Source organism: Cinclus cinclus, chromosome 1 (assembly GCF_963662255.1).
Source record: "Cinclus cinclus chromosome 1, bCinCin1.1, whole genome shotgun sequence".
NCBI classification, from domain to species: Eukaryota; Metazoa; Chordata; class Aves; order Passeriformes; family Cinclidae; genus Cinclus; species Cinclus cinclus.
Genome location: NC_085046.1, coordinates 133,864,280 through 133,889,313, shown reverse-complemented (window position 1 = coordinate 133,889,313; position 25,034 = coordinate 133,864,280). Strand labels below are relative to the sequence as shown.

The following is a 25,034-nucleotide window of genomic DNA, read 5'->3' as shown; positions in this document are numbered from 1 at the left end:
TCTCTCCCAGATGTCTAAGAACCTCCGAGGCAATATTTGCTCAGCATCTGCCCTTGGCTGGCTGCTCTGTGTCTGCCTGTAGCAATTGGAATAGGCAACTGCTGAGCTTCTCCTGCAGCAATTCTTCCAGCAGCAACTCATCACAGAGACACCAGTTCTCTGAAACCTTGTTGAACTTCAAGCTTGTGTGATTTTTAACCAAACCTCAAAAGGTTTTAAAGAAGTATTCACAAATATGTTCAAAAAGTATTTCACAAATATAAAGGACAAGTGGGCATAGCACTTAGACAAGCTTGTTTTCCTAAGTTTTCTAACTGGGATAATAATAATAATAAAAAAAAAAAATACATTTGAAAGTAAAATTCTGAACTGTTCTTTGAGAGCTAAGGATTCTGAAGGAAAATCAAAACAACCATTTTCTTTACCAGCCTCAGGGCTGGGAATGGAAACACAAAATTAAATCATGTTTTTTCAGGGTTATTTGGCTAATATTATGTCATTTTCTTCTGCGCACAAAAGTTTACATATCCCATCAAAGTAGTAGTGTTCTTGTAGTAGAGACAGTCTAAGTAAGATATAAACAAGGAGAGCTGTGTAGTTATTAAGTCAGCCAAAGTATCTGGGAAAACCAGTATGCACGCAAGTCTTTCTTCAGCTCTGAAATATAGGCAGTAAACTGCAGACTAAATACAGGTTGGAAACCGTTGAGTTTGGCATAATAAAATTATACTTGAAGAAACTGCTGCCAAATCTGTACTTAACAGAAATGTACTGCTCCTCTCTGGTTTACGTCTATGAAAACTTTGAGTGCCTGTTTGTTTGTTTATATCTTTCTAGCCATATTAGGTGTTTAATAAAGTACACTGCTTCTCCTTTGGAACATTCCTTGCTTCAGAGAGATGTTTTCTATCCCAATTACTTCCTTGGTTTTCTTTTTATAAAAGCAAGTAGTTTGTTTAAAAAGAAGTTACTTCTGTCAAGGAAAGAAAGTCTTATTCTAGGCATTCCTAAACTGAGTTTCAGTACTGTAGCCCCTGATAGTAGGATTCCCTTTTTCATAACTAAGATAATTTTAAATATTTCTTTTTGTATTTCTTTTGTTCCCTGTTGCTGCAGCTTCATTTCCTCTGGTCAGGAGAGCAAAGCACTTCAGTGATAGATTTTAATCTTAGTTCAATAACACATGTGAAAAGGGAGAAGGAGGTGAAAATTTGAAGAATAAAAATCATTACTTCAGAATAATTATATGTAGTGTCTGGAGTTTCTATAAAACACATAAGGGATCCTATAATGTTAAAACACTGCATATATTATATCCTGAATAGGCTGCAATCTAAATGAGATAAGATATATATAATTCAATAGACAACAGTTCAAAGGGGAGTCCCCTCAGATTTCCTGCACTGGGAAAAAGGGACGAAGAATTTCCTAATAATTTTCTATTAAGGAAGATAATAATCTCTCTTTAAGATGATGATGATGATGATGATAGTTATATGGATAAGAAGCCATGTAAACTTAAAAAAAACCTAATTTGACTGATATCTGAACAACTATGCACCACTTCTTTGTGGATTTTAGGGAGAAGTTTCCTGGCAGGTAGTCTATACAGAGCATATTTTGCCTTACTCCAAGATGAGTGACAGTGACCAGTGGTGAAAGATGTCAGAGATAAACCACTAACTGCTCTGGTATGACACTGCCAAAGCTACTAGAACAGGAGATGCCAGGTGGGTCAGTCAAGGGTAGAAAGACAAGGCAAGAAGATGGAAAAAATCAAAGGCACACACAGAAAACTGTGATAACTACAGAAGGGTGTACCAGCTGTAGAGAGGGTTCATACAGGTGAGGAACAAGTATTTTTGTGTTTTTGGAGCAGTGTATGAAGCTAAATATGAATGTGAATGCCATCAAAGCAGCAAATGAGAAATAATTAAAAGCATCATAATAGAAAATTTGAGGAGCAGCAGCTCAAACTGGAAGACAGATGGGTTCAAGGAAGAGTATCACCAGTATTACCTACAACCAGTATTTACAGACTTCTATAGGAAATAGTCTACTGGAGAAAGAGGATTTAATGAAATAACATGTAGGAAAGGAAAAGCCAACTAATAGTATGCTCCCACATTTCAGTCTGAGACTTCTTAGAGACTTGCCACAGTCTCCTGAATGTCAGTTCTTGCAGATTAAACACTTTGTCCATGGGTATCTCTTGATGGTCTCTGAGCCAAAAGGCAGACATGCTTATTCCAAATATGTTAGTGTACTCAGTTCAGCATACCCAAATGTGGCATGTATTCTCAGCCTGTGCTGTCAGTGAGTCACCAAATATATGCTCAGGTAGGGCTGTGTAAACACAATTGCGTCCTGAGTAAAGTACTTTCTACTGTAATTCTCTCTAGGAGCAACAACAAAAAAATTCCTCCGTTTTTATTTTTTGGACCAGTCAAACTTTTAATTTCCTATATTTTTAAAATTAATTTTCTTTAGAAATTTTCAGCTGATATACCTATGCATTTCCTGAGTAACTATTACCTGTGCTGTGATACGGGCTCTGGGGAGGCAGGATTTCATCCTCCAGAGATGCAGCTAATCAGGGCTAGAACCACAGCAATACAATAAAGAAAGAAAGGAAAAAAAAAAAAAGAGAGAAAGCGAGCTCTACTTCCAGTGTTTTCATCTCATGTTAGGAGTGACTGAAATATAGAGAAGGTTGATGTCTTGCCAATGTGTCTCACAGACACATTTCTCCTTATCTAACCTTTAGTCCTAGGAATCTCTTAATTTTAATCCCTTTAAAAAATACTGTACTTTCTGTAAATAATTCAATCTTTCATTTAATTTGACTAAGGTATTTTCACAGGACCTTCTAAAACACACTCAGTACACCACTGTAAGCAAACCAGGAGATTTCTGGTTCCCATTTTTCCTATCTTAAGATATATGAATTCACACAGTCATGTTGGAGTAGTTCTTCACAAGTAAATATTATAGTTGAAAATAATTTTTACTGTTTAAAGAGAAAAAAAGAAAAACACTAAATGGACTGAAGCATTCTCAGATATGAACTAATAGTTTAAATAGAACAATTATTCTAATATATAGTAAATAAGTTAATGTCGTTAGATAAAACCTTAAATTTTATGTAGTAAGATATTCACTAATATGTCTAGGAATTGGTTTGGAAAATTAATTATACTTTTTCTTTCATTATTATTTTTCCATGTTTGAAAATTATATTGTTTGCTTAAATGGAAATAAGAACATCTGAAGATATGAAATGTGAGGAAACAAGATGACTAGAATCAGAGCTTGATAACGAGGTGTAACACCATATTAAATGCATTATAGAATATTACTATGTCAAGTATTCCCACTGAATGATGTACAAATACAGCATCATGCTGTTAATATCACGGACCTGCAAAAGGATTTCCAGCTGATAAGCTCAGCTGCCCTTTCAAACACCAGCTCAACTCCATGACATTCCCACGTCATATATATCAGTAGAATCATTTTAGAGACAGTCAAATTGGAACAAATAAATCTATGACCAGTAATTAGAATGTACAGGAACAATATTGTGGTGGTTTTATTATTGTATAAAAGCTTTACAAATTACAATAATTACATCTAGTTATTTTGCCAATTTTTTCTAGGGTTTTGGTAGCCCATCAGGTGAACATTGGCTGGGAAATGAATTTATCTTTGCAATAACAAGTCAGAGGCAATATTCTCTGAGAATTGAATTAATGGACTGGGAAGGAAACCGGGCATATTCACAATATGACAGATTTCACATAGGAAATGAAAAACAGAATTACAGGTAAGAATCTATTGAAATTCTTATGACTCCGCTGAGTGATAAATATTGTTCATTGCTCACTTGTCAAATATGAGAAAGGACAATAATATGATGTTGATTTTCATCAAAAGTGGATAAAGATTGTAAAAATAAGACAGAAATCAGATTTCTCAGTGGTGGAAGGACAGAGAAAATCTAACATCTGAGAACAAGGGATCTATTAATCATGTTGTCTGTTAGAACCACAAAAAACTGTATAACTTTTATGTTCAGAACCCAAAATTGATTGAATTGAAAAAATATTTGGATTTTTCATTAAAACCTAGGGGATATCTACCTCAGAAACAGAATAAAATACCAAAAATGCTGTTAAATCATCTGATATTTTCCAACTAAAAAATTTAATGAAAAACAGAATGGTGAATCTTATTTTGAGGAAATTAAACACAAAAAAAAATCTTAATTATATGTTTCTCCCATACTTTGTTTTAAGATAAAAGTTTATTAAAAGGAAAGAAGAAACAACTTGAAGACACGAGAAATTTGGATAACCTAATTAGTCATTTATACTATTTTTGAATCCTTGCTTCATCTGAGCAGACAGTACAATACTAGAACAAGAAAAATATAACCCATTAAAATATCCAAGTATTTATTACAGCACATATAATTAGCATAAGACTCGGTAGAGTAACAGATATATTCTAAACTCAAACATTCAAGGCATGTGAAACTAAGCTGGTATTCATATCTTTAAATTCAAGTAACACAAGTCTCAAAAATGCTGACTGCCTCCCTCCCCCTGGTCCCCAGAAGAATGGAGGTGAGAGCAATTTGCTCTTTCTGCTGACAGGGCTGTGCCAGGTGGGACACGGAGCAGTGTCCCTGCCCACTGGGGTTTGTGGGGGCAGCAGTGAATGGTGTGCAAGTGCAGAGGATGCCTTCAGAAGCAATCAGGAGTTTAGCTCCTGCATAAAGCAAGGACTGTCCCTCTGCACACAAAGGATGGCTCTATCCCCTACTGCCTCCAGCACTGCTGTGCCTGGCACTGCCCATGCAAAGTCATTTCCCCAAATCAGGAAAGGTGGACCACCTAATCCAACCTAGTTTTAGGCAATGAATAAATATAAGTAAAGGAAATTTCTCAAAAGAGAGGCTAGAAAGATTTATACAGAACATAATAACAGCAGCAGAAAAATGGGGTCTTAAGCATTAGTAGAAGATGTTCAAAAGGAAAAGATGAGACAAATCCTTGTCAAATGAAGAAAAATGTTGAAGGGCAGTTGTACATAGCCCAAAAATTTATGGTGAATCAGAGGAAAGGAGTATTTCTGGGGGATGAAATAATATGACTGAATTTGCTAACAATTTTTTTTTTGTTCGTCTTTATTCTGAACTAAGGACAGCATGTATTGTTAAGGAATTGAAAGGCTGCTAAAAATTTAATATGTTAAAGCTCATGTTTAGAGAGGATTTCTTTTTCAAGATGCCTCTGTGCTCATTCATGGCAAAAGAGCGAGAGTGTCTTGTTCTGTTTAAAAGGGAAGGGAAGGGAAGGGAAGGGAAGGGAAGGGAAGGGAAGGGAAGGGAAGGGAAGGGAAGGGAAGGGAAGGGAAGGGAAGGGAAGGGAAGGGAAGGGAAGGGAAGGGAAGGGAAGGGAAGGGAAGGGAAGGGAAGGGAAGGGAAGGGAAGGGAAGGGAAGGGAAGGGAAGGGAAGGGAAGGGAAGGGAAGGGAAGGGAAGGGAAGGGAAGGGAAGGGAAGGGAAGGGAAGGGAAGGGAAGGGAAACCCACATTCATTATGAAAAAGGGAAATCTTTTGCAATAAAAATAATATTTTCTGAACATGGAAAAAAATTTAAAATTGTCAATTCTTCTAGCTGATCAAGGAAACCAAAAAAGATACAATTCAAACTTGTAATAATTAAATCAGAGGGGGCATACAGGCCTCAAACAGTATAATACTGAGTAAGAGACATAAATTCTGCTACCCATGTGCAAGTCACTTTTCCACAAAAATGAAAGGGAATTTAACTGGAGGCTATTGACTGCACTCTTGGTTCCTGTCCTATTCCACTGTATAAATGAAAGCCAGAATGAGATATGCTCACACTCTCTGGTCTCCTTGTGGTGCAACTGCAGCTCATCTGTCAAGGAAATGGGGAATCATTTTAATTTGTGCTTTTCTGGAATAAGCAAAGGTAAAAACATAAAAAAGTAAAAATGTTCATCTCTGTTGGCCCTTTGGCATTCAAATTAATTCCTCTATTATTTTTATATTTGAATATATAAAGTAAGTATATTTGAATATTTAAAGAAAGTCACTGAGTAACATGGTGACAGTTCTAGAAATCCTAATGTATAAGCCACATGCAAGTCTAAACTGTTTTTCATGCTAGACAAATGTACTAGTGTCTAGTCCAGACAAATATATGCCCAACAGATATTTCATAAACCAAAATTATGTTGTGTTATTTTATAAATTTTTACTGGAATGCATCCTATGACATAAAAACTCTTTATTTTCCTTGCCAACATCACTATCTGTGATAGCAGCAATTCCAGAAGTCTGGTTGAATAAAAACCTAATTATTGAGTACTAAACATCTGGCCACCCTTCAGAGAATGCTGTTTTCCCTTTATCTGAGAAGCTGCCATTAAGGATTTAAATGATTCCTCTGAAGCTGAAAACCACAATTCCCAAACTCCTGCTCTCAGTGCCTTTCCTTCACAACGTTCAGGCATTTGCCATGTTTGCTTTTAATACCTCAAACACAGAACAGCACACCTTTTCAAAACTTTTCTTACTGTTATTTGAAATAATTTTGCCAAACAAAACAGATGCTGTCTTATTTTGGAAGCTTGTTTCTTATAATGACCCACATTAAATGTTGTTTCTGTTATCAGAAATGTGTAATGTACACTGGCTAGATTCATATTAGTTTCAAATAACAAAAGTTCACTAAGTAATAGTAACAGTAAAGAGACAAGTGTCTAAGCTGCTCTGGGAAGTGGATCAAGAAAATCTGAAATAGAAAAAGGGCACTAAAATTAAAAGAAAGCTCAAGAGGTGGAACATTTTTAATTTTGCTATGGCAGTGCTTTGTATATTTGGAAGACATGAAAAAAATCCAGAACTTATGCTCAAATATAGTTGGAAAAAAAAAAGAAGAGAAGAGAAGAGAAGAGAAGAGAAGAGAAGAGAAGAGAAGAGAAGAGAAGAGAAGAGAAGAGAAGAGAAGAGAAGAGAGGAGAAGAGAAGACCATGAAGTGATAAAATCTGCTTGAGAAAATATCAAAAATCATCTTCATATTTTTCTTCCAAAATCCAGCCTCAACATTACGCAAAGTTCAATTCAGTCTGGATAACTCCCAGTTGGTGATTTCAGAAGGGTCTGTTTTTTCTCTGGGCTTTTTGTATTCTCTTTACTACTTTTTATTAGTCTAAAGAATTTATTATTAAAAAGAGTAATGCTGAACACATGTAAGTTCAAATATGCTTGTTTCTCTTTCAAAATGAGACAGCTCCAAGAGGTTTTCTGGGAAAACAGAATAAAATCTATTTATCCCAGATGATGACTGAGAAGAAGGTTGAGATGAGAAGGTGGCTACTGAATCAGTAAATGTCTAATGATAAATGATAACTGAAAACAGAAAATCAAACATTGCAACGCATGTGAAATCTTTAATAGCAGTTTCTAAGTGATTTATGTATTTTAGAACATCCTTAGTTTTCCTATATACATTAGATGATTACACAGAGACTGTAAATATGATGAAAATATCTCTGTCAGACTCTTTGTGACTGACACTGTGGCAAGTAAAATCTCCAAGCAGTAAGAAGAGCCAGATCTTTCAGAACTCCCATTTAGCGCACTGTTCCTTAATTTAATTAGGAATTATTTATAGAACTATAAAACATGAGTTGAAAGAGAATCCTAAAAGACACATGACCTCTCCTCTTTCCCTATGACTCTACCAGCCCACTTGACAGGGTTTGATGTTCTGAGGAGCTGTACAGCTATGATACACTGCTGCTCTGACCTGTGTCCTCAGATCCTCCAAAACTGAACAGGAAAAGTAACCATGTGTTGGGATTTCAGGCACCACAATTCATAATCCTATATACTAGTTTATGAAAACAGATATATTGATGCTGCAGCCTGCAGATACATCTGTTTTTTTCTACTCATTATACAGGAGAAGCTCTTCCAAGAAAAGCAAGGAGTGAAAAATGGGGGAATTGCACTTTTTAATTGGCTGAGCTATTTTTACTTCAGAACCGTTAGAGAGGTTTAATAGACACTCATCTCCCTGTGACAATATACTCTTCTATTTAATAATTCTTTTAGTCAGAAAAGTTTGCTATTGCTGCAATGAATCATTTACTTTCTGTGGAGAAATGATTATGATTAAATTATCAGACAGGGATGCTCAGGTGAGCAAAGTTTTGGTGTAGGCATAGGTGAAAACTGATGGTGGAGAGAGAAAAGCCTAATTTCCCTGAGTCAGTTTGGACTTAAGTTGGTGGTTGACCTTTGGAAGTTAAAACAAAGAAGAGACTTTATATTGGAATGAGCACAAGAAAGTGATTACAAAATCTCATGGGAAAGTGAAAGAAAGCATAGATCCATTAGGAGCACAAGAGACCTGTTGACAGGGCAAGAGTAGTTATGGAGGGAAATCAGGTGTGTGGGTCCTCAGAGGCAACAAGCTGATGATATTTGTTGAAAACAGGAGAGGTAGTCATCAAAATTTTCAGATCACTTCAAACTGCTGACATGATCTTCCAAGCCCCACAAATCTCGGTGGCAGTTTCCAAGCTCTGCAATATCCTATCTCCAGGCTTTGCTTTAGGAAACAAGGTCAGTTGTTGAAAGCAAACCAAGGATTGGTAAACTTTATGGGACCTGGTAGCAGAGTTTTCAATTCACTGAGTAGAATATTGGACTTTTAGATCTTGTTTGATTAAAAAGTTTGTATATTTAGTTTCAGAAATATTATTCATTCTCTCAATTTTCATAGACAAATCAGGTACGTAATCTGCTTCCAGAAGCCTTGATATAATGTTCATCTTAGATTATTTTTTTAAGGTTGAGGCTATTTATATTTCACCATTGTTGAACTAATGATGGAATTTCTTGCAAAAATCCTCACTTTTTTTTCTATAAAATAAAGAAAAATATATTTATCTGTACCGTCTTTTAAATTTTGCTGCTAAAAATTCTATAATAGATAGTAAAATAAGTATTATTTGAGAGTACGAATTTTATGGGGACAGATGTTTTTATGTATCTTTAATTAAAAAACATATTCCCACATAGTATTGTTGTTTCAGAAACAGGACATAAATAGGCCATTGTCACTTCCTTAGTGTATAAAATCTCATTTTTGAATATTGGTGTGGTTCTTATTATTACCCAGAGTTTGCAGTGCAGCATTTGCATAAGTAACATTTTCTTCTTGTGTCTCTTGAGTTTTTTAGGTAAAATAGGGGATCAATCTGACTTGCAGTTTTTTTGAGCCATCAGCTTAGCTTCTTCTGTGTGATTTGTACCACAGTAAACCTTCGAAAGATCTGTTCAGTCTTTTCTGAAATGGGGAAGGAAAAGTATAGTGGAATATATATAGCAAATATTTAGCAAAGTGAAAAAATAAACACAGATCCTCTTGGGAAACAGTTCTGTGCTCAGACCCCAGTACTTTTCTTGCCAAATATGAAAAATACAGAATAACTTCTAAAAATAGTCATGGTGCAAAAAATGCAAAAAAGCCTGTAGATATTCACTTTTCTTTGGAAGTTGAAATTCAATTTGCAAGTCTACTTTAGGGGAAATATCCATGTAAAATCCCATTAACAGACAGAATGGTATCTGTGGTATGCATAATTTTTATGATTTGAACATATTTTTACAAAACAGTGGTTTAAAATCAATAATATGGATAAAAATATTTAACATCTTTATGTATATATATAAATATCTGACTTAAATAATTTTGTTTTATTTAACAATACTTTCAGTCCAATTGTATTCACTGAAACATAAATACTGGAAGTACAAGGATTCAATCCAATGCCCATTAACCAGAGGTCTTCCTGGAAACATGCCAGTGTTGCTATATCATATCAGTAAAACTCACTGGCAGTTCATGCAGTATCTCCAAATGTAAGCAGAAATTAAATATAACAATTTCTCTGACTGAAAGTTGATGTAAATATACTAATGGAATTTATGAATTTTAGAAAATTAACTTAATCCACATGAATCCAAATATACACTATCCATCCACAGCTAATCATTTCCCACTTCTAACTTCACTGAAGTCATTTATAGTTCAATATACAATAGCCATGAATACCGTGGAGCAGGAATAGAGGTTTCCTTCTTCTGTGTTATGGAATCTAATGAGAATGCATTGAGATGTTCTGGCTACATTGCAGTGCAGTTGAAGTCTTCAGAAGATGAGCCAGGGGCTCCTGAGGTAACAGAAGCCGAGAGAGAAACATCACTGAAATGTCTCAAAAGAATCAAGGGTTATTCCTCTTAGAAGGTGGCACAGCTGGCAGCCCAGTGCACAAGCATGGGCAACAGACAGGAGTTGGAAGCCACTGTGCCTCTGGAAAGCTAAGACCTACTTTCCATTACTGAAACTTTATGGGATGAGTTCCCTGACTAGAGTGTGGCTATCAGTGGCCACAGGTTGTTCAGAAGGGACAGACAAGGAAGGAGGGGTGGAAAAATTGCCCTCTACACCAATAAATGGATACACTGGGAAGAGCTGTTTCTGAAGAACAGCCACAAACAGGTTGAAACCTTACAGGTAAGATCTGGAGACTAAGGCAACAAAGGGAGCCTGGTTGTTGGTGTCTGCTCCAGGCCACTTGATCAGAGAGCCTATTGACAAAACCTTCTTGCTCTAGCTATGGGAAGCATTGCACTTAACAGGCTCTTGTCCTGCTAGAGGACTTCAGTCACTCCAGTATCTGCTAAAAAATATCATAACGAGCTGTAGATTGTCCAGGAAACTCATGGAGTGCATGGAGGTTAACTTCTTAAGCCAGGCAATAAGCAGCCCTACCAGAGAGGATGGAATACTGGATCTGATGGTCACCAACAAAAGTGAGCTAGCTAATCACTGATATCAAGATTGAAAGCAGCCTGCACTTCAGTGGTCACAGAATCATATAATCATAGAATCATAGAGTCATAGAATCACAGAATTATAGAATCAATTGTTTGGGTTGAAAGAAACCTTAAAGATCATCTAGTTCCAACCCCCTGTCAAAGACAGGGACATTTCCCACTAGACCAGGTTGCTCATGCATTGGTGGACTTCGCAGTCCTGAGGGATATGGGTCAGGCAAAGAGTAAAGTCAGGACCCTGAATTTTGGGAAAACAAGCCTCCATCAAGGAATTAATTAATAGGAGCCCCTGGGAATGTGTTGTCAGGGCCAAGGAAGCAGAGCAGACTGATAGATCTTTCAGGACCTTTCAGATCTTTCCCATAAAATTCAAGATCTAGCAATTCACAGGTGCAAGAAATCAGTAAAGAAAGTCAAAAGAGCACCATGGCTGAGTTGAGACCTGCTGGTCAAACTAAAGAGCAAGTAGAAAATGCACAAGCAGTGGAAGCACAGCCAGGTATCCTGGAAAAAGTGTAGGTACACTGCCTGGTTATGTAGGAATGAAATCAGGAAAGTTTTTCAGCCACTTAACTGGAGAGAAACTTGTTTTCCAATATGTCCCACCACAGCTATCACTATGGAACATAGTGGGCATGATATTATCTCCTCCTCCAGACTCCTAAACTTCTTTTTTAAGAAACGGAAAATATATGAGCAAGAACAAAAGTATCTTCTTTTCCCATAAAGCTTATCTACAATAAAATAAATATCTAGTCAAACTTGAGGCAATGAATAAAAAAAATGTTTTGTAACAATTTTTTAGTAACAATCTTTTTGTAACAATTTTTTAGTCTTTTTAGTCTTCTTTAGTCTTTAGTTCTTTAGTCTTTAGTCTAGTCTTAGACATCATCCTAGATTTAATGAATTTAAGTGATTTTCACATGTTTTCCTCCAGGTAGGTGAGATAAAGATTTTTCAGTGCTAACATTAAAGCTGTTGAGCCTGAGGAGGAGACTGCAGGACCCTATCTGAGACACTCGATTCTCTGTGCATTCCTGGGGAGAGATAAGTTCCTTAGACAGAAGCCAAATCAGGCAACATGCAGAGCAGAAACTGCCTAGAGTTAACCATTAGGAAATTCTGAAAATAGCAAGGCATCCATTTATATCCCCTGACAGTTCACAGCCCACAGCCTGGAGGTAGGAGACAATATCTTGTCTTACTCACAAAAGAAATGAAAGTCCTTGGGTTAATGCATTCATTTGCCAGAGGGTATCCAGACCATAGCTACTGCTTCCCAAGAGAAAGCAGCAGTCGGTGCTGCCAGGGAACAGACTGTTCAATGAATCTGTGACACTGTGCAGGGATGAATTCACTGCTCAGTGAATGAATGGGTACCAGGCCACTTGTCAATGAAGTGGGAAAGGCATTTCTAAGATTATGCCCCCTGCTTCATGTCTTATTTTGAAATAAATAGGTTTTTATTAAATTATGTAATTATGTTATGAAGCAATGCATACTATTCTGCTACACACTTACATCTGTACTGCCTTTGAGGCTCAGCGAATCTTGAGCAAATTATTTGCATCAGTAGGTATGTTGCTGGTTATGGCATGCTGAGGGAAGTTTTGTGGTTTTAAACCTTTCTCTTGCTGGTTCATAAAAACCCTAACTCCTATGAGGTAGGTAGTAGTCACTCAGGTCAGTAAATTGTTACATGAAAAATTGAAAGTAACAGCCACTAGCAACTCAACCCCTTACTACCTAGGGAAGAAAAAGTAGATTTATGTGAGAATTATGTAATTCTAGACAGAACAGTGTTATGAAATCCTTGCTGAGGGCTACTGCACAGGTACATGAGTCTGAGGTCTGAGAGAACTCTTTAATAAATGTAAGTATTGGCAGAAAAATGATCAATGGAAACTTGGTAGTGATCCTACTTGGTACATGTTGTAGTTCAATGGAGATTTCACAAGGTCTGTCCCAGCTCATGGGTAGACTGATCATGTTGTGGCACCAAAAAGAAAGCTGCACAGACTTTAATATAATATTGACTGGGGATTTTTGCTTTTCCAATTTTAAATGACTACTTTCCTTTTGTATTTTATTATCTTCACTATCTACATTGTCAGTCTTCTGGCACTCCTTTAAGCCTTTATTGCTTCATGCCACCTCTACATTTCCTTTATAAAAGAATTTCAAACAAGTATTTTAACAAAATTTGTCAAATCCTGTGCTTAATGAACTTCACTGTCCCCAAGGTAAGAGCTCCCATTTCTACCAGTAATAACACCAGAAAGAGCTAAATTTCTTTAAACTACTTCTATCAAAGTATCTACAAAGAGTTAAAAAGTAATGCTTTTATGAATGTAGATTTTGATATAGAAGTCAGTAACATTGTTTCTTCATCTCCACTGGTTTTTGACATGAAACAGCTCCTGAATAAAACAATCTTGTGTAGCTGAGACACTTGGATATTTACCACCCATGAGGAATTTTTTAATGTCAAGACTCCACTTTGTAGAATATTCAGACGTCTCCAAGATCATGTGGTTTTAAAATTCAGACTATTCATCACAGGGACATAAGTGATGTAAAATTTGCCTCAATTTCTATAAAAAATAATGATATAATAATTGATTTTTATTGCTACAATAACCTTCTTACTTGTGTGCTCTTGTAAATTTTTCACTGTTTTAATTCACTTAATGTTTGTATAATGTTAAGTGTTAAAACTCTCTGCAATTTATAATAATTTTCAGAATGTAAATTAGTGTAGTTAAAATTTGTGTACAAAGTGTAATGGATATATGTAAGGACATGTCAGATGTTACAGATAGACACAGCATCACAATGTGAAAATTTAGAGTTTCATTAATATTTGCTAATCACTTATATGCAGAAAATGTAGTATTGCAGCATAATGCATCTATCTTAAGTATGCAAGCAGAAAAACTAATGCAAAATTACATGTGGAATGAGGAAAAAAAATCTCACAGTAAATTTCACAATTAGAAAACATATATGTATTGGAAAAGTTTCTTTAATGCAGATTCCCTGGTTGCATCATTCTCTTCAGTATTATCTGCACAAGTGTCAAGTGCAGTACATTTTCAGGATCAAATTCAAGTCCAGCTCAAAATATTTAACCTGGGCATTATTCTTCCCATAACTTTGATCATGACTGAAAAAAATGACACTTCCGAGTGCCAGTCCTGAAAAGGTACAAAATCTGAGTACAAAAAATGGGATGTGTCTCTGATTTCAATGAGAAAAATTATACTCTTCCTGGGGATGTCCAAGATCTCCATCAAAGAGAAGCTGACCACTAAGTGCTTACAAGATTATAATTAATTTATTTAGTATTAGTGACAATATCTCCAGACTAAAAAGAAAAATGCTGGTTGCAAAGTTTTCTGAAATGTCCACAATTTTCACCATGAGCCAAACATTCAAACTTAGATCTCCATAATGAAGAAGCAGAGAAGAATGGGACCTGGAGGCCCCCTCAGAGAGTGTGGGCAGTATGTGCCCCCATAGCTGCTGACTCTCTGCCCATTTTCTGAGCTAAACAGAAGCTTGGTAAACCTGTCAATGTGGCATTGAGCCCAACCTAAAATATCCTGCCTGTGAGTAGGCTTAGTGTCGCGCTTAGTGAGACAGTTCAGCTTCCAGCCAGGATAGAGTGTGGGCAGAATGAGCTCATGTCTGCCCAGAGAACTGACAGGACAAGCTTTCATCTGCTTGAAAAACACAAGCAGAAAGTCTTAGAGTGACCCCTATTTAATCTAGAATGTACATGGTTAAGGTCTCTGAAATCTCTTACCAGCTTCCCAGCCGACCAATGCCAGTGGTTTTTCCTTATCCTTTTATCACTAACAGCTCTACTGGCAAGGTTTCTAGAGTCTGATTCTGAGAACACTTTATGTACTGATTCACTATTTTCAGAAAATACCAGCAAAGTGGTGTGGTATTTTTTGTGGGTTTCCTTCTTTCTTGAGTCAAAGATCAAAGTGTTCCTGTAGGGCCTTAAGAGAATCTGGCAAAGGGATCATCCCAGATTTTTCAGTAGTCATTTATTGCACCAATCTTTGAGTTTCTTGTTGTCTTGGGTTTGAGTTTTGGGAATTTTTTTCCTATCAAATGGGTACTTGATTTAGTTGTCTCTATCTCTAAGATAATGGTAATAAAAAGTGATACTCATTATTTGGCCCACAGCAGCAATGAAGCAGATGAGTTAGATCATAAAGCAGAAGTATAGACCATGTCTGAAGAGTTGCTAATTTACATAAGCCTTCAAACAGATAACAACTTTGAATGTCAGAGCACAAGCTTATTGTAATATCCAATATAGTAAAGTTTTTTATTGTTTGGTTGATCTGCAAATATCTGCAAGGATGAACTCAATGAAAGCCTTATCAGAAAAAGAAAGAAAAATGCCTGGTACCATACAGAATTTGGCCTCCAGTCTTCTGCTTCAACAGATCCTAGTGGCTAAAATGTTTTCAATTTTAAATCAGTGCTGGAACAGCTCAACACACTTGACCCAAGTGCATGCATACTGTTCCTGCTTTGTTTTCTTTTATTTAGAATTATAATTCAGTTGCACTGAAGTAAAATGTCTTTGCGCCTACCTCAAAGCCATTTGAACCAAAGGAGTCATTATTGTGAATAACAGCTCTTATTAGGTCATGACCTGGGCTTTTAGGGGGAAAAAGGCATGTAAAACATGCTGAACATGTTAGCCTGGTCAGTGTGGCACCAGGAAAGGACTTGGACCATAAATGGGTGACAGTCAGTTAACCTTTCACTCATAGATGACTATTTGCTGGCCACAAATGACACCAAGGGAGTTGAAATATGTTTTAATAGTCTGTTTATATTTTTCTACCAAGGTCTTAGTGCCACATAACTTATTTTGGCATTTTTTTAAACTCGATTTTGCATTAAGAAAACCAAGGAAACAGTGAAGCCAATATTTATTTTTCAAATAGCTGTAAACATTTCACAGAAACTCTCTATGCATCAGTCACTTATAACATTTGTTACCTTTTCCTAAATACTTGCCCTTATAATGAAAGCCTAACCTTAGTGTGATAATGGAGATAAAAGCCAGAGGATAAGTGTAGCATGTTGTACAATACAGTCACTAATGAGTGAAGGGATCAAGCCAGGCCTGTTGCACACTATTCAGACTGAAGGTGGGGCATGCTTGTGTATATACTTTTTATTCTGCATCCTATTTCCAATGTAATAAACCTTTAATCAAAAAATTAATAATGCTGGCATGAATGATATTATATGAATAAGACAAACCTTGGTTTTCTCTTCCCCATTTTTTTTCATTCTTCTCCTTCCCCTCCTCCATTTTTATGTTTTTTTTACACAGGCTTAGGCCCTCATTCTGAAATGTACCCAAGTAATTATTTTTCTTTTAAGCACAAAGTAAGTAGTTTTTTGAGACAGAACCACCAGAGTTCTCACTGAAGGTCAAGTCACTCTTGTTTCACTATGACTGCACACTGTTTAAAATTACATAAAATCATAAAAAACTTTTAAAATATAAGGGTCAGAAAGAGATCATGACATTTATGTTGACATTTATACTACCTTATGTTGTTTCCATATTTGGAAATTATCGCTTTTCCTGTCACCTCCACAAAGTGATTCTTCAATATCTCTTGCTGTTTACTGATGTCATGAGTCTGAGTACATAGCCACCAGATAAAGCTCTTTAATCTGATTAGAGGAAATTCATAAACTGTGAACTGGCTTATCCATCAGGTTTGAACAAGTTCAAACACAGGTAAGAGAAAGAAAATTCCAGTTAACATTTTGCTGTGAAAATAATATTGCCCAAAACATCCTTGCATTTTCATCTGGGATTCATGCAGTGGGAAGCATACATTTCTTGACATGAATCCCAGCATAAATCTTGAAAATCTCACGCAGAACTCAAAATATTTATTCTAATGTGTTATTCATTAATTTATTTCTTTACATTTTAGTCTGTTGGCAGCTGCAAATTCATCCTATTAAAATAATGCTGTAATAAGATTTGATAGAGTTATTAGGTCATTAACAAAACATAAAAATTTCTAAAACAGAATCTGCAAATGCCCAAAGGGGCCCAATTGTAAAAGAAGATTGCAGTGCTAGCACAGAATAAAGAATAAATCCAAACAAATTGATGAAAAATTAATTGGAGACTATTTCCAATTTTATCAATAATGATTCATTTCCTTATATCCAAGCTCTTCGGAAGGGCAAAAAAAACCTCAAAAAAATAAAAAAAATCAAACCCACAGAGATTTCTAAAGCATGCCCTGACAAAGGCAACAGAGCTGGGGAAGGGTCTGGAGCACAGGTCTTGTGGTGAGTAGCTGAGGTAGCTGGGGGTGTTTAGTCTGGAGAAAATGAGGCTCAGGGAGAAGCCTTATCATTCTGTACAGCTATCTGAGAAGAGGTTGCCTTCAGGTGGGGGTCAACCTCTTCTCCAGGTAACAAGTGACAAGAGGAAACAGCCTCAAGCTTCATGAGGGGACTTTTAGATTGGAAATTAGGAAAACAAAATTCTCAGAAAGAGTTGTCAAGCATTAGAACAGGCTGCCCAGGCAGCTGCTTGAGTCAGCATCCCTGGAGATATTATAACCTGTGGAGATGCAGTGCTTAGCAACATGGTTTAGTATGGATTTGGCAGTTCTGGATTAATGATTGAACTCGATCTTAAAAGGTCTTTTCCAACATAATTTTATTCTATCCTTCTATGACATTTGAAAGACACCTTTCACAGTTTAAGTTAACTGTTGTGCCAGGGGAAACATGAGAGAAAAATATTCTTCAACCTAGGTACTTTGTCCAATTCAGTATTTAAATTATTCTACATCCAATTTGATTTTAAAAAAATAAGTTCAGTAGCTACATTGTAGTCAGGAATTTTGTTAGCTAGTGTGCCTCTCATTGCTGTTTTAGCCAGCAGCTTGTATTCTACACACAGCCTCAGCAATATAAGCCTGTGTGAATGGTGCATGATTATTGTACAGAATGACAGCATCCTACTTTCACTGCATAGGAGGATAAATATTTCCTTAAAGTGAAATCACAACAACTGACTCATTACAGGAGATACTTGAACCTCTGACATTTTTGGAAGAGGTTTTTTCAAGGACACTGCCTCATTTTGGTTTATGCCAAATATTTGGAATCTAAAGACATCATCTAAGTGCCAATCCTTAGGTTTGCTCTTATTTTTCTGCTCCTTACTTACCTGATTCTTACCACATGGTCTCATAGAAAACTGAATATTTTGTGGCACTTGATGCAGATCTTGATCTGTTTCTCCTGCAGGACAAGGGTGCTTAATGGCCTAAGTTACTAATATTTTTAGTGTTAAAAAAAAAAGAAAAAAAATATAAAACTGTGGAACATCAAGAACCAGGCAGGTACATATGTACACATTCTCTTGTATGTCTGTAAATAGAAATTACACATTTAAATGTCATCTTCATAGATTTCTTCTTCTAATTGCAAACAACAATATAGCAAAGTTGTAATTAACATAATTGATCAGTAAAGATTGGCTTAGGGTACTTAAAGTTCTTAGATAAGGTTCTTAACAACTATAGATAATTTCAGGCATAATTCCAGTACACTCTTCGCAGAGGAAAAAAAGAAAAGCAACCAAAAACCACACAAGAAACCCAAATCAAAACCCTAGCACCCCTACGCCAAACGTACATTTACTATATACTCTTTAGACACATTAATTTCCAAACACCAACTTATCTCAGTAAGATTAATATAAATTTTTAACTAAAGTCTATCTATGATATTAGTAACTTTTGTAGTTACATATGATTAATGACTTTCAATTAAGTGAACTGTGTGATAAATATTTTACTGTGGCCTGTAAATGATATTTCTCAATGACACTGCATGGTAAGATAAACCCAGTATCTCTACAGTAGCCATCAGAGTAAAAGTAAGCATGAACATGCTGATACATTATTTTTTCTATTTCTATTTTATCTAAAACAGTTAATTAGTATAATGTATAACCTACATGTATGACAGTGTGTAATTAATGTCACCCTCAGTACAACTAAAGCACAGATTTATGAAATCCACTATTACAATATATCTCCATGGATTTCAACAAACTATATTTATGAGACTTTTGGAACTTCCAAGCATATTTTGGAAGAAATATTAAGTTTAAATTTTACTGTAGTTGTGTGGGTCTCTTTTTGCTGGACTTTCAAACATGATTAATCAATTTAAAGATAAATCAAATTTTGAACAAATATTCACTGAAGTTTCCAGTAACTTCAATGTCTGTAAAACAGCTCCTTAAATAAAGATATACAAACAACACAAGCTTCAGCAATTCAAGAAAGATAAGTATCAGAAGGTCTGATTATTTATATAAACCTTAAAAACTGTTAAAATATTTCTTTCTCTGTAGACTGCCTGTATTTCTGTGCTGAAAAAAATCCCATAATAATCAGTTTTGGCATTTCTGCTGTTGGCTTCAGCCAAATCCAGGAAGTATGTTGTTTGAGTAGGGAGAAAAATATATTTTTTTATTTTAGGTTACATTTTGAATTAAGCAAATTTCTCTAACCTTGGCTTTGTCCATGTCCTGGGAAAATAGTTCAGATAACTTCTAATTTTGTATTTTATTTCTTAAGAAGTTCATCAATCTTCAATAATATAAAAATAATTTGCATAATCATTTAGCATAGTTCAGTGTTTATATGTCCATTTAGAACATTGATCATCTCTAGTTATTTCAAGCTTTAAATTAATGCATCTCCTACATTTTATAAATTGACAATATTTTTTATAGAGCCATCAAGGTAAAAGTGGTAGCTTCTGAAGCAACAGGAAATCTTAGCATCTATATAGCTGGTGAGAGAGTAAAATTTTTTTCTTGAGCAAGAATTTAACTTTCATTTAAAAAAATGTAATAAATCTAGTAACTGAAGAGTTTTATTTCAGATTTCTGCGGGAAAAGACATTGGTGGGTGATTTTGTTTTAGTAAGTATTGTGTTGAAAAATAGTTTTAACAGAAAATGGTAGTAGCAGATTAATGTATCTCTTCTGTGCTGTGTTTGGTGAGAGATTAGAGTAAAGGGAATTATTTCTGTTCAACACATCATTGTGATAGTAGCCTTAAATATGTTTCTGTTTCTGTTAGCAGTAAAACTCAGTGTTACCGTATGTTTCCTCTCCATCACCACTACGCTACTGACATCAGCTGCAAACCCAGCAGCTCACACTGCCACAGTGGCTTTCTGTGGCTTCTGTAGTATGTATTTCAAGTAATAGAAACATATGTTTGCCTGTTCGCTGTCCAGAATAAACATATTTTTAAGCACTTGCTGTAAACCGTGACAAAGCACCATTTGTCTGCACACAGCAGCATGACAGGCCGTGTGCTGTATGTTTGGAAAAACTGCTCTGACAGTAGATCCTGATGTCTCGTAATTATCCCTACCCAGTATACTTTTACTCAACAAGTACAGTACTTTACTCAATTATTAAGCAAATTTAATATAGAAAAATCAAATTTGTAGCATTATGTGCACAAACTCATAATCAGTGCAACATCCAGGCTTACTAGACTATTTTATATTTTGCTGTAATGAGCAGATGTGTTTCTTATTCATGGCTGGGTTGTTTGCTTGTTCTCTGTCCAGAATAAACATATTTTTCTCCTTTGACCTGTCAGGTCTGAAGTTCAACCACAAGCTAAAATTACCGTGGGCTCTTAGGGAGAAAACAAGTTTTTCTGTTAGCACTGTGAAACTCCAGGGAAGGATCCCTTTACTATAAATCCTTTGTTGTCCCTTAGACAGGTTGTACTGAAACAATTCCAAAGGAAAACTGATCGTATTCATTTGTAGCTGTATTTTATATTAACATTTTATCTTTAAAACTGGAAGATATATGTTCTCACTCTGAATTAATATTTTGTTGGCTGGCACATTTCACTTGTCTCAACAGGAGAATGGGCAAGGAGCTGCAGTGATGTCAGACAATAATTACAGAAGTGAGTCGTTGCTACGGAGCAACCGAGGAGAGATACAGAGGTTATTTTGTCTTACACTGTTCTAAAGGAAATGTAGAAGGAAATTATTGTCATGTGCGGAGAGCAAGAATATTAAGAGCCAAATTAAAAATATCTTCAAGTTGCCAGAGTTACTTACTACATTATTCAGGTTTTCAACATGTTGCAGAGCCATGATGCCTACTGTTTGCAGTTACAAACTCTATTAGGAATATAATAAAGTTAAATAAAAAGTCCATGAATTTACCAAGTACACTGTTTCTCAAGTTTGTACTAAAGACAGGAAGGATGGGAAAAATGTAGTATCCTTAGGTTTTATTTTTGATATTTTTGGTTTTCTCCAGTCAGACACCACAATATTCCCTTTCTGCTTCTCTTTGGTAGTTTTGCATCAGTTATCCATTCAAAGACAGGCAGCAATCAAGGTGGTGAATTGTTCTTGCAACTCGATTAAATGAGTTATCAAGAGTTCAATATTTTGTGAGCAGTGGTGGCTAAGTTTTTGTCATCTTCCACCCCAACTTGTTTCTTCAATTTCTCCAAAGTATTTTCCTTTCTTTTAGAATAGCTTTTAGTTTACTTCTAATAATTATTTACCTCATCTGGTATTACATTCTTTCTATCTAGTTAATCATGATTCATGACAAAAAAAAAATGGGGGTCGATTTAATTTCATTTGTTTTCATAAGGAGATTATGCACTGCCCTAATGAAATCTAGATATTTTTTCCTCCCCTTTCAAATTAAAAAAAAAGTATGTTTAAGAAGAAGTTTTATTTCCTAAAAAAGGATAAAAATAGATGCCCAGGCAATGTATCTATAATCTGGACAAGGGCACTGACTAAGATGCCTTTTACTCTAAAGTCCAGCAGAGTTCAAACTCAAGGCTTCTCTCTGGTCACCACAGTGAGGAGATTATCTTTCCACTGATGTTAAAAACTAGCAGGCACAAGGGATGTTTCCCTTTATCCCTTAGTGGGAGTACTTAATGATGAAAAAGTTAGGGTATATAGGTAAAATACCGGGGTTGGGATTCCCAGATTGTTGCCACATTATATTTAGTTCCATGTTTAGCCAGCTTTTGGCAGACATTTTAGTTTCAACCTCAGTGACAGCAGTATTTCTCTAGCGTAATTACTTAGATTTTTTTTCTCGTATTCACAACATGTTATCTATGATTGAATATTTGCAACATGTCTTTATTACAGAGGTGATTTAGCTATTAATGGACAACTGTTACCTTTTGGAAACTTAGTGCAATTTTGCAATATGTTCAAGAAAAGGCACATTGGCAAGAATTCTAATAAACTAATAATATTTAATGTAGACATGATGTCTTATTAATTGATGAAAAGGGAGTTTGCTTCCCAAATATTTAATCAAAGCATTTTTGAGGGAAAACAGCCCTCAAACCTGAACTTAAAATGAAGCTGCTCTCTGGTTTTGTTTTCTTTTATTTCTTACTTAGTATTATTACAATTAATGTCTAGACTTAAGAGTATTCTAAGTGTAATCTCATACTGGGTCCACCTAAGTGGTTGCAGTCCAGTGGGCTTTGGTTCAGAAGGAGATTTAGTCCCCTAAATTCCATTATGAATGGAATTATTTGACTAACATGTCATTTCATGAAACTCTACCAACTTCAGCATCTTTACAACTGGATTTTGTTTCAGAAACTGAAGCTGTCTAAAATTTAGATGCAGCTGTGAACCAGATGGAAGATGCAAGTTAAATCCTTCCTCAAACTCAAACATTTGTAAACTGGAGGGCAAAGTAATATTAGTCACATGGGTTTTAAAAACAAAGATGTCTTTCACATGATTAACATGCAAGACATACCTAAGTGATGAGCAGTGGGTTAAAAGGACTGAGATGTAGGTGCCCTCTGTTTCTGTCAAAGTTAGTAAAAATAAAAACCCAGTGAGGAGAGAGCTCAAAAAAGGAAACTCTGGGTACAGGATCCTGATCCCCATGGTACTATTTTTTTTTTTCCATTACCATTTCCATCAAAATAACAACCCCTCCTTGAGAAGGGACTAGAATCTGGGATTTCCTCCTGCCATGTGGAATGAGCAGGTTGGAGAAAGGACATTTTAGCCTGCAGAGACAAAACTGAGGTGGGAATGTGGAGGCATCCCTTTAAAGTATTTCCCAAAGGCAAGCTTTGATGTGTTCCTCTCCATTCATCATGCTGAATCTTTAAAATCCTATTTCAAGACTCCTGGTTTTCTTTATTTAGTTGTTAAGGATATTAGGCCATTACTCATGTGCATGAATTACAGCCATGGAGATCCCCACTCAAATTTTTAGCACTGTTGCAATGGTGAAATTTGCTCTTCACTCAGGATATTCAAGAGCTGCACTCTGAGGTAGTTGAGATGGTTCTCTACATCTCTTAACAATGGTTATTCATGTTTGCAGTAAACTATTATCTTGCCTGTTTGTTTATAGACAAAATAACTATCACTCACCAACAAAGCTGGATACAACTTCTTAGCTGCTTCCTTGAGAAACTGCTGTAAATAAAGGACTGAGGGCTCTCTAGCAACTCTAACAGAAAAAAAAAAGAAAACTTAGAGAAAAGCTAGTTAATATACAGTTCTGGGAGTTCTACTGAACTCTCACTTGTTCTAGTAAAAATAGATAAATAAATAAATACAAAGTCTAAAGTTAGATGCTTTATATGTAAAACACTGCATCAGAAACTCCTACACTTTTAGTGATATTTCGCACAAAACTTTTTCACATAGATTTATGAATGCATTTAGCTTTTAGAATTTTATATCTCATTCTGTATGTTGCAATCTTCACAGCTATATATTTCAGAACTATACCATTTTAATATTTTTTGTTATTTATTTAGAATTATCCCAAGTTAATCTGTTAGACTTTTTATACATGTTAGCATGAAAAGAGTTAAGATTTATATATTTGTATATATTAGGTGACGTGAGGTCACCTAATCACTGCAAAAGCAAAAGTTCTTAAAATGTCTTTTCGGGCTGCCCTGCAGTTGTTTATGTAATATTTTTAAATCTACTCTTTCCACACAATATACCTTACTTTTGTTTCAAGGGACTGAAGATAGTCATGTCACACAGTAAGAATGATGAAAGGCAAAACATGCTTAAGAGTTCTCGCTCACCATCTGAGAAGTGAGGTCCAAAGCTGCCATTGCTCTAATATCACCAGGAAAAAATGCTGAATGTTTCTAACATCCATGCTAGATAAAATTTAACAGTTGCAATATTTTTTTAAATCTGTTCCTACTTCTTAAGTACATCAACTATGAAAGTTGCTAGTTTTTAAATGACTGCTGCTCTGTTCCTCATAATGAATTTAGAATTTCATAAAAAATTCATCAGAAGTCATCAAAATTTAATATATATACAAATGCAATATTTCTCCTATTTACTCATTATTTAATTGCTATTGCTTATTTGTAGCTTTTTCAATCTTTGTGTATGTGGATAAAGTAGATTTCTTCTTGCTTATATGACCATGAATTTACTTTTCCTGCCTATTGTATAAATCGGAGCAGCGTTTCCCCTTCTTGCCTTGATCAGAATTTCTTGGCCGTGAGCTAGTGGAAAGATTGGGGATGTATTCCTAAAAATATTATTTGAATTTTAATCAATAATGATTTACTTTTTATTCTTAATTTCCTTTCCTTTGTCTCCAATAACAACCAAGAGGAACCATACCCTGAATTGCCACTTTTTCTAAGGGATAGAAATTGTGTCCTAGCAGTTATTTGAAGTTTAAAGGTTCAATCCGACCAATCTGAATCTGAGAATACTGAATAACTAATTAAGCCAAGTAGTAAGATTCCTATTGCTCCTGGGAGCTAACGAGCTCATCAGTTGGCCAACTGCTGTCCAGACTTGCTGTCTCAAGCCAGACTAGTTTGGACTTTTATGGCTTGAACTAAAGCTCCTGATTGCTTCATGACCAGTTCTGGGTTTTGACTGAGATCTGATTTTGGTGTAAAGTAGTGCCAACTTCGCAGTGTCATTTTTTCCTAACTGCTGG

At 35.6% G+C, this 25,034-nt stretch overlaps 1 protein-coding gene across 4 annotated transcripts in view; it reads left to right on the top strand.

The window, feature by feature from the left end:
• The window catches only part of ANGPT1 (angiopoietin 1), a 150,823-nt gene that overhangs the window by 113,269 nt on the left and 12,520 nt on the right, over positions 1-25,034 (top strand). For all 4 annotated transcript variants that reach the window (XM_062503402.1, XM_062503396.1, XM_062503386.1 and 1 more), the window contains one exon: positions 3,660-3,826. In XM_062503402.1, coding sequence (XP_062359386.1) covers positions 3,660-3,826 — 167 coding nt within the window. The remainder of the gene's footprint in view (positions 1-3,659; positions 3,827-25,034) is intronic.